At 41.1% G+C, this 10,164-nt stretch overlaps 1 protein-coding gene across 1 annotated transcript in view; it reads left to right on the top strand.

The window, feature by feature from the left end:
- The first annotated feature begins 1,806 nt into the window (after positions 1 to 1,806).
- elp2 (elongator acetyltransferase complex subunit 2) overlaps positions 1,807 to 10,164 on the top strand; it is a 37,822-nt gene continuing 29,464 nt past the window's right edge. The window contains exons 1-7 of the mRNA XM_049603051.1: positions 1,807 to 1,952; positions 2,088 to 2,166; positions 3,962 to 4,032; positions 4,105 to 4,249; positions 5,769 to 5,843; positions 6,170 to 6,234; positions 6,342 to 6,408. Of these exons, the coding sequence (XP_049459008.1) occupies positions 1,821 to 1,952; positions 2,088 to 2,166; positions 3,962 to 4,032; positions 4,105 to 4,249; positions 5,769 to 5,843; positions 6,170 to 6,234; positions 6,342 to 6,408 (634 nt within the window). The 5' untranslated portion in view covers positions 1,807 to 1,820. The remainder of the gene's footprint in view (positions 1,953 to 2,087; positions 2,167 to 3,961; positions 4,033 to 4,104; positions 4,250 to 5,768; positions 5,844 to 6,169; positions 6,235 to 6,341; positions 6,409 to 10,164) is intronic.

The following is a 10,164-nucleotide window of genomic DNA, read 5'->3' as shown; positions in this document are numbered from 1 at the left end:
CCCTGGTGAAAAGACATGTTCACAAAACATCTCTCATGAAGGCGTATCCTTGTATTCTTTTGTCCGGGTGTTGGAAAATGGGACAGGATCTTTCCTAAACAAACCCCCTCTCTCCTGCACTGACCTATTACATTTGTTCAAACTAATCCTGCGTTGTGTAAGCAGGTACAGAGGTTTCACCACAAGAGGATGATGAATGCATAGTCAAAGCTGCACAAAGATAATAGAGATGTGTTTGGGTTTTTTTTCACAGACGCAGCTGTTTGGCTACATCCCAGCTATCGCCTAGCTGCCACTCCTGAGATGAGAGCCATAGATGCATGGGTATCCTCCACAGAGAGGTCGTCTCACCCTGCCAAGTCTGTCTAAATCCTGTCTCCCTCTGACTGAGTGAGGAGGGACAACAATAGCAAGACGAACACAATCTATTTTCTCCCTGAGTGTTGGTGACAGTGCGTCTGTTTCGTCTTTGTCACGCACATATACCACAAGTCAGCACAGCCAGAGGCAAGCCAAAAAAGACCCAGCCACCCCTCCTCCATCCCCTCTCACTTCTTCATACTATATGGCTCTATCCCCGTTTGTCTTTGCTACATTGTCATTTATCATATCGTCTCAAGGGTTCACAGATGCCATCACATTTTCCTCCTGATCTCGTCAAGTGGGTGCCTGGAAACTCCTTGTGACAAAACTGTCGCCTCCTCAGCCTTTGAAATCCATAAGGCCTGAGGCCTTTATTTAACAAGCAAGGCTGTCTGGCTGGCAACAAGCTCAGCTGCGACCAGTCACCCTCAGTCACCACTTGGCAAGGGGATAATGCAGTCCGACACGGCAGTGTGTGTATACTGTGGCATCTTGATTGTTGATGGAGCAGTTTGAAAATAATGAAAAATGTCATTAGCTGTTTGGTTCATATATTTTATCTGTTTCTCCTCAGGCAAAAAAAGAAATGCATAAAGTGTTTTACATTTGACTCCAGTAATATGTGCTTAAATTATACTGCAAGACCCTTGAACAACACATAACCCAGTAGGCACACTAAACAAAGCAGTATTATCATTTGTTTATTGTTTAGGAAATGCATGAGTTGCCTTGAGGGCTATTTGCTGACACTAGACAGATGCAGCAGGGTGGCTTAATGAATGTGGGGACCAACCTTCAGCTTGAAAACTAGTGTTCACATTTTCTAGCATCCATCCAAATCTCTCCAAATGAGGCACTAAATCCCCTTAGCAATGTTTTGGTCTGACCTTTGGCTCCCTGTAGGAGGATAAAGAAAAATATTTATCCAGACCAATACATGACCACACTTTCTCGCTTTATTTCACTGAGTCGGTGAATTCAAGCACATTAAATCGAATAAGAAATTGAAACTGTAATCTGCTTTGGTTAATTCCACTGGGCATTGCATTTGCAGTGTTGTCTAATTATTTTCTTAAATAAGACCAAGTTAAACTCTGGGGTTAGTAAAATATTCCAAAGCAAGAAATGAACAGTCAATGAGGCTTTATCATTATTTTTAATTCAGTATAGCCTCTCTGGATTTTGATTGACGCACGCCATCTAGTGGACATTACACAGCAATGCACTTTAGTGAGTGAAAGCGCTGCAATGTTTGCTTATCAACATTTAAACCACTTTGAAACATACCAGAATTAATTAATATAATTGCTAAGGTGTATTAAAACGTTTAAAAAGCAGCTTCGTCATTAAAGTTAATGGTCCAGCTGCTGCTGTGTGTGTGCGGAACGTTTGTTCGCACGGGGCGGTTTAGCTACAGCCACATTCAAAGCAACACCACCACAACTCCAGCGTTCAAGATGGCGGCGCCCGTAATTGAAACATGCCATGTAGCTTGTTGTGCGAACAGGACTCCAAATGTTGTTTCCTGGGGTCGTGGTGGGACTGTTGCCTTCGGGACATGTACCTCCGTGGCTCTGTACGACCCACAGGTAATAAAACATCTTCTGTAACGCTAGCTGTCGTTGATAGTGTCACAGCTAACGATAACCGAGCATCACACAGCTATAAATAAAGCTATGTTATGTTTGTTACTTTAATAAACACACTGTTTGGTCTCCCCTCAGGAGAGGAGAGTTGTTGCTGTGCTGAATGGACACACAGGGAGAGTGAATGCAGTCCAGTGGGTTCACAGAGAGGACTGTGGTGAGTGGGGACAGACACTGGTGGACATGTCGAACTGCTGGAATGGAGATGTTTTATCAAGACTTAATTTAATTCGGTTTATAAATCTAAAATGTAATTACTGATGTATACTGGTAGTCTTCAGCTACTCTTCTAAATTGTGGCCTTAAAACTGTGTGACGTTTGTGTACTTTGCTGGCATTTCACATATAACAAACCTTATGGAATTAACACTATATGATCATAATCAGTGGTTTCAACTTTCCAACATTTTCTATCATTGAGTAAACCAGTTTGTGTCAAATGAGTGATTATGATACATTTTTTAAGAGGTTGTTCCTGTGAATTTTCCATCATAGACAAGTTTCCTGATAGTTTTAGGAACTTTTTATTAGGACTGGGAATCACCAGAGGCCCCGTGATAAAATTTTATTAAGCTACTTAAGTCATAATACAATATTATTGCGATTTTAACTGTATATGCTGAGTATCGTGACTACACATATTGCAATTTATTACCCTTTTTCAGATGCTAATTACGCCAGTAAAGGAAAACCTCTGTTTTATCAAACATGATAAAGTTTTCAGTCTTTTCATCTCACTTCAGTTATTTTTATTGGAGCAAACTGTGTGTACTGGACTGAAAAAGCAACTGATTTTATTACTCTAGTAGGCTGCCAAAAGTTTAATTTGTGTTTTTAATATTAATAATTCATACAGTAAAAATGATACTTGGTGTCCATAGATACCATATTGTCACACAGAAATATTGTGATACTACGCTGTATTGACCCCTACATTTTTAACAGTCACACATACTTAAAAGGATACTTACTTGATGTTACTACTTACTTGATTTTTCTTGTTTCCGTCTTCCACATGCTCGGCCATTGCTCTATTAGTTCTTTGGTTGTTTTAGCTGCATACTTTCCGAGAGAATGAAAGCTCTGTGAATATAGCTTGTGTTCAGGTCTTCACCGTGGCCTGTGATTTTTTTTCTTCTTATATGTGTATCTTGAAAGTGTAGTGGTTAGAGCACTCGTCTTCCATGCGGAAGGTCCAGGGTTTTGAATCCTGCTGGGGTTGACGTCAGCAAAGGCATGCGGTCGCAAGAGGTTCCCACCGCCGAATCAAACGGGATCAGGATAAGAGAGTAACTCCGGAATCTGAGCCAAGTCCTCAACAAGCCTGTTGTAGACGGGAGGTTCCAGACGTAAAGCAGATTCCCTATCTTGAAGAATAATCTAAACTTAAAAAATAGCAATTTCATTTCATTTTCTCCACAGAAATATATATCATGCTGAAATGCAGGCCTACTGTATGAATACATATATATTTTAAGTTTTCTTACACCCCCTAAAATCAAGGGGCCTTGTGCCCCCCTCTTAAGCTCTGGCGACCCCTAGTGGGGGTTCGGGGGCCCCCAGGTTATGAACCAGTGGTCCAAAGTACACGAGCATCACACATTATGTGATTGTTGAACATCTCACTCCAGAACCAGGGCTCTGAACAGGGCAGGTTATTCTTCCACCCCAAACTGGGAAACCTTTACCGTTAGAGCTCAGAAGGCTTTCCCCAAACTGTCAAGAAAATAGTTGGAAGCACACTGTTGTCTGAAAAAAAAAAATTATGTTCATAATGCCAGTGATTTACCAACTTACCAGCTGAAATATTGTCAGCTTGATTGTATGAAAAAAATATTGGGAATTGTAACTAAGTGGCAAAGATCAAACCATGAACAACAGCTCCAGTCCAAACACATGCATTCAGCCACATACTGTATCTTTACTTAACCGTCTTGTGATTGCTGTCGCAGCTCCAGAGAGTCATCTCGTCTCAGGAGGCTCAGACAATAGGCTCATCGTCTGGGAGGCTCAGAATGGGAAGGTAAGTCATCTCTTTCATCAGACAGTGTTTCTGTCTTTTCTCCCCTTCTAAAACATGCTCTGCTGTTTCCAGTTCACCCAGTCAGTGGAGTGCAAAGGCCACACTGGTCCAGTTTGTGCTGTGGATGCCATCTATGTGGAGGACTCAAAGATCCTGGTGGCCTCCGCAGCATCCGACTCCACGGTCAGACTGTGGCTCTGCAGTGAAGCCAAAGAAGGTAGGAGACGGAACAAAAACCCCAGCATGTACATGTTGCCAAAATGATGTTGGAAATATTACAGAAGAGTAGTAGTCTATGAGCCAGACCCCCAAAATTTGTCCGTTGTGCCAATTTGGTTTGGACCATTTGTCATAGTGATTTATTTTTTAAGGCATATGTCCCTAGTATTGGAAAATGCACAATAGTATTACAGCAATGGTAGCTTTCTTTGTGCTATCACTCCTTTTTTAATCTCTCCATCATTTCCAGTTTTTTCCCCCAAGTCATATATCATTGTAAAGCTTTGACTACAATCTGTCTACTAGTCACATTTTCATGACACTGGACACAACAGAATTTGACCTTTGACCTCTAACGCTGCAATGACAGAAAAAGAAGTGATAGCACATAGAAAGCAAAATGGTACTCCCAAATTGGCACAAACACTCCCCCTGGCTCATGGACAATAGCGTTTTAAGTAGCAATTTGGGTCAGATTTGTTGTTGTTAATTTAGCTGATCCCCACCCTTTTCTGCTTGTGACCCTTTTAATATAAAGCAATTTCCACTGTATACTCCTCCTCACAGGATGCATGTCTGTGAGTTGTGAGCACATCAATCAAAGACTGATTTTCCCTCCTCACTCTGTTTGATTTGAATAGTTTGAGGCATGAGGAGGTAAAACTATTCAGTGCTCCTCAAGATAAAAAGAGAAATGTCCAAAAGATGAAAACAACTTTGTGTCTGTGTTTTGTGTTAATAAATAATCAATTTTGTTTACTCACTCACAGTCTGATTATCTGCCCCCCAGTGGCTGCAACAGGGTATGGCAGTGTTTACCAAAAACATTATCTTTTGCCTCACCTCTGCAGTGCTGCAGAACATCACACCTATGGCTTTATGTCTATATTTTATATACACTTACAGTAGTTTGACTCAGTTTAAACATTAACATGTAGGCGAAACAGTTTGTTAGTGATAGAAAAAAGCGACTGTTTTGGATAGAAATGACTAAGAAAAATCTGTGTTGACAGAATCAAAACAGCAGCTCTATGAATTTTGATTTTGCATTAATTTCCTCACATAATATCAGTGGTGTTTCGAGCTGTCATCCTCGTCTGCTTTTCTTTTTTTTCCCCGAGCTGTCACCCATACAGCTTCCGCCTTTGTTGGAAGTTTCTGTCCACCTGTCAGTGCAGATGAACACTGATGCTGCTTGACAGTCGTGGAAATTAAGCGTGTGCGTTATGCGAACTGGGCGTTACCCTGGGGTGTATTAGTAGATAAAAATACTATCCATGTTATGTTAGATTGTGACAGCTTGGAAGACCCTTGGCCTCTACACATGAGGGGAGGCAGAGAAATAAAGGTACAGTTTGGCGTATATGTCAAACAAGAAATATTTGAAGAAGTATTTCCATGTGCCACTCTGTTCACACAAAAGCCATACAGTTTAACATACTCTTTTCACTTGTGTAGCAGGATTACTCAAAGGACATCAGGAAGTTTAATTCCATGTGCATGTGTGTGTTTCTCAGAGTGCCTCCATACCTTATCATTTGGCAGCAGTTTCATGATGGATGTCTCTCTGGCTCTGTTGCCAGGCAGCAGAGGTAAGCCTAAGCTGTTCCTTCATAGACATCCTTTAAGTCGTGCGCCACACACACTCACACACACACACAGACGTTTTTCCCTCTCATGTCATCCATCTCAATTTGCACCACTGCTTTAGCGCCTGTAACCAAATGTCATATTCAAAATGCAGCCTGCGTTTGAAGTGTCTCATGTCATTTTGCCTCTCTGTTTTACATGCCTTTCGTCTGTTTGATGCTGCGCTTCATCCTTTCCTTCCACCTCGCTCCTCTAGACCTCGATGTAAATGTATGCAACCTGCGATGTGTGCGCTCACATGACTGTGTGAAACCTTCTTTTCTCACAGTTCCCGTACTGGCCTGTGGGGGCGATAACTCTCAGGTGCATCTGTATGTGCAGTCAAACGGAGAGGTAAGCTCACACTGCAACTCATTCATGTTTTCTGTGCCAAAACTTTTAATTACTAAAATATGAGAGCAACATTTGACATCTTCTAAAATTACTCTACATTACAACAGCTCCAGAAAGTCAAGTCACTGCAAGGACATGAAGACTGGGTTCGAGGAGTGGCCTGGGCATCTCTAGGTGAGCGCTACTGTGTGGAGTAATGGGAGTGGTCCTGTTTCAGGAGTAGAACCAGTTTACAATTAACTGTTGCTATCCCAGTGTGCTTGCACATCTCACTGACTCAAAGTCAGATATAGATACAGTGAATATGTAGAGAGGGTTCTTCATAAAACCTTTCCGTTTACCAGAAAGTCCAGATTAAAAATTACAGAACAGAAAATAAGCACATTGTTTAAGTGCTCTTAAGCCTCAAAATTCCCAGCATCCTCCTCGCCCCAGTTTAATTTTCTTGGGGTAGCAGGGCTGAGATTTGAGCCCGGGATCTTTTTGATCGGTAGTGACAGTAGTTAGAGACTAAAGTAACTTACAAAGCAAGCGAGCAAGACGTGTTTTATACTAAAAAAGGCTGTGATTCTTGGATTTACTTTTTTAATGTTGGCTTGATGGATAATTAAAAGTTCTGGCGACAGTATATGGGCCGAACGGTACTTGTAGAAAACTCCCTGTTATCCTTTAAGAACTCAATTTCACAGCAGCCCTAGCTTGATCATGTGCCACATGTCCGCTGCTCAGTCTAGTTCAGTTCCTCTGTTCCCTGGGTGAAGACTGGTGTGCGTCTATATGAATAAACCACACACACCCACACATGTCCTGATATTTACATCTCATCTCACCTGGGCTTCCATATGTACCCAACCATTTTAAAGACTGCTGTTCCTTCCTGGTTGTGCTAAATAAAGACTATTGTTGAGGTTAGCCCCTGGATTGCCAGTGTACTTCTTCTGACCCAGGACGAAAAAGCTGCTAGATGCACCCTGTGCTTTACATGTTAAATTCTATGAGTTCAGTCTTTATGAAAAGTAATACCTCTTTTTTAGCTTGGTGTCAGTGAGTTTTTCCATAAGCTTATTTGATTTAGGCAAACAACACAAAGTTTAAATGTGATAAAGGCACAAATAGAGGTTAAGGGACTAGGTGCGTCTTTAAAAAAAGGGAAATTTCAGTATTTTTCTGCCTTATTTTCCCATGTATTTGTGTTTAAATAACGAATGGGAGCAACAATTTTTGAAATTGGTCCAGTAATGAGCGAGAGTGCTGCAGCTGCGAAATGGGCTACAAAGCAATCCTTTGGGACAATTGTGCACCGTCAGTGTACACCCACTAAAAGTGTTTTTGCCGCTGATGTGCTCAGATTGTTATTATAAGTGTCTGACAAAGAAATACAGTGTTTTTTTTATTTGCTTTTGGCTTGATCTGGTCTGTTATTTATTGAGTCTCACTCGAGTAGTCTCATTCTGAAGTCTGTGAGTTGAGTTGTTGCAGAAAGACAATAGCAAACAGACCAAAAAAAGTTTTATTTCTCTTTAGGCTTTCTTGAATAAATTTGTCAGACACTTATAATAACAATCTGAGACCGTCTGTGGCAAAAACAAGCATTTGTAGTAGATGCCCATCGACTGCACTGTTGCCCTGATGATTACATTGCAGCCTTGTTCAGTGCTGGACCAGTTTCAAAAACTGTTGTTCCCATTAGTCACTTAAACACAAAAACATGGGAAAGTGGTATCCAGGTAAAAAAAAACAAAAAAACTGTTTTAAATAAGAAAATAAAAAGCACAATGTTTTGGATGTTTCCCAATTTCATGTGTGCATTAATTAGCAATTTTGCTTGTTTCTGAGATGACACTCCTCTGAGGGCTTAAAAGCTTGCACTTGTGGTTCCTCATTACCTTTGGTTTTTCTTAGGCAAGCCCGCAAACTGGATAACATCACGCCTTGATAGAGTCAGATAACACATGATCGGCTGAATGCTGAGAGGAGTTCCAGTAACAGCCTTCAGCCCATTTGATGAGAAAGACAGACAAGTGCGTTTTGACCTTGTTTAAGCAAAAAGATGATTTAATTTTTTTAGATCAGTAGAGCATCTAGAAAAATCAAAACTAGACACACACTAAAAAGCGGTTCATTTTGAGTCCAGCTTCACCAACCAGTGAGCTATTCACAGCGTTATGATGACACATGGCAACGCATGGATCCAATCCAAGCTCTACTAATTGTGTAACCCTCTTCAAGGGCTCTTCATTACTGCACTGTTCTGACTGTGTAAAAGCTATTTCATCTCCTTAACCAGCCCTCTCCACCAGTGTCTCCTTCCCACTCACAGTCTATGACCCACTCCACGCTGCCAAGCTACAAGCCAGCAAAGAGACAGAGAGAAAGTTTGTTTATATGAAATATCCCCACAGGAATGACAAAACCCTCTCTCCACCGTGGTAGTAGTTACATAAATCATTCTGTTCTTTTATGACTTGGCAGATGGCAAATTGCAGCACTAGAGGTGCAGTTTATCATAGCTGTTAAACACGGGGATTCAGAGCATGATGCTATTTTTTGTTTTTGTGTTTCTATCTTTATCCTGTTTTCTAAATCACGATTTTCTTTCCATCAATCTTCACCGCGGGATAAAATAAGCACTAGTGTAAAATCAGCTGGTCATATGTTTTAATGTTGTCATTTTTACTTTTGCTGAAGGGAGGGTTATCATATTTTTGGGTGGAGGGCATGGGAGGGTCTTTTTACTTTAACCTTGTCTTGCAAAATTTAGTTTATCTAAAAGAGATCAAATAGACGGTTGCCATGTGAGCCACAGGTCTTGAAGATGTTTTTACTTGTCTCTGTATCAGGGCTTTATTTTCACCATCATGATCAAACAAGTAGCTGATGTCAGTTTTGAGAAACACATGCGGATATTAATATTTATTTCACTATTACTTATTTTCACTGTCCTGTACAGTCCCTCCTTTACTCTGCATTGTAACAGAGAGCTGAACTTAAATAAAGTTAATTGTGTTAGAATATAACATAATGCACACTCTGCAACAAACTGAGTGAAATGTATCATGTCAACAGTGGCCATTCACAGTTTGAAACATCCACGGGTATTTCCTTCAGTCCACAAACGTATCCAAACTCACACTTTATCATCCGTTCTTTCACAGTTAGCTGAACTGTGACCGAAACACAGAGTGTCGTTTACATGTCTCACTTTGGCTGTAACACCAAAGCAGCTGTGTGTAAAACAAGAGCTTACCGGTGTTACAGCGTGGGAGCGCGAGCAAAGGACAGCTGTCTCCCTCTCTCCTCTCTCTTCTTACCTCTGAGGCTCCAGCTGCTGCTGCTCTAAAACACACCTTGGTTAATGTGCCTGGTTTTGTGACTCAGATTCACGAGGACCATCAGATCTAATGCGGATCAACTTTTACGCTCATTCAGCTACAGGGGCCAGTCGTAACGACACAATCACTGGAATTTACGGATGGCAAGCGTGTGTTTTGATACTTAAAGAGACAGTTCATCCCAAAATTAGAAATACATATTTTTTTCTCTTACCTGTAGTGCTGTTAGTCAATCTTAGTATATAATGATGAAAACTCTGTGTGTGTGTGTGTGTGTGTGTGTGTGTGTGTGTGTGTGTGTGTGTGTGTGTTCCACGTTTTTCTCCTCACTGACTTGGTCAATCCATGTGAAATTTGGCACAGTGGTAGAGGGTCATGGGAGGATGCGAATGAAGCAATATTACATCAATTGGCCAAAGGGGGGCGCTATAGCAACCGATTGAAATTGCAAACTTCTAATGGGCATATGTCATGCCCTGTACGTCGTAGAGACATGAACCTTTGCGCAGAGATGCCTCTCCTCATGAGGAACACATTTGCCTCAAGAACCCATAACTTCTGGTTATATAGATTTTCCGCCATTTTGAATTTTTTGAAA

The sequence above is a fragment of the Epinephelus fuscoguttatus genome, linkage group LG17 (assembly GCF_011397635.1).
Source record: "Epinephelus fuscoguttatus linkage group LG17, E.fuscoguttatus.final_Chr_v1".
Classification (NCBI taxonomy): Eukaryota; Metazoa; Chordata; class Actinopteri; order Perciformes; family Serranidae; genus Epinephelus; species Epinephelus fuscoguttatus.
This window is presented reverse-complemented; position numbering and strand designations above follow the sequence as displayed.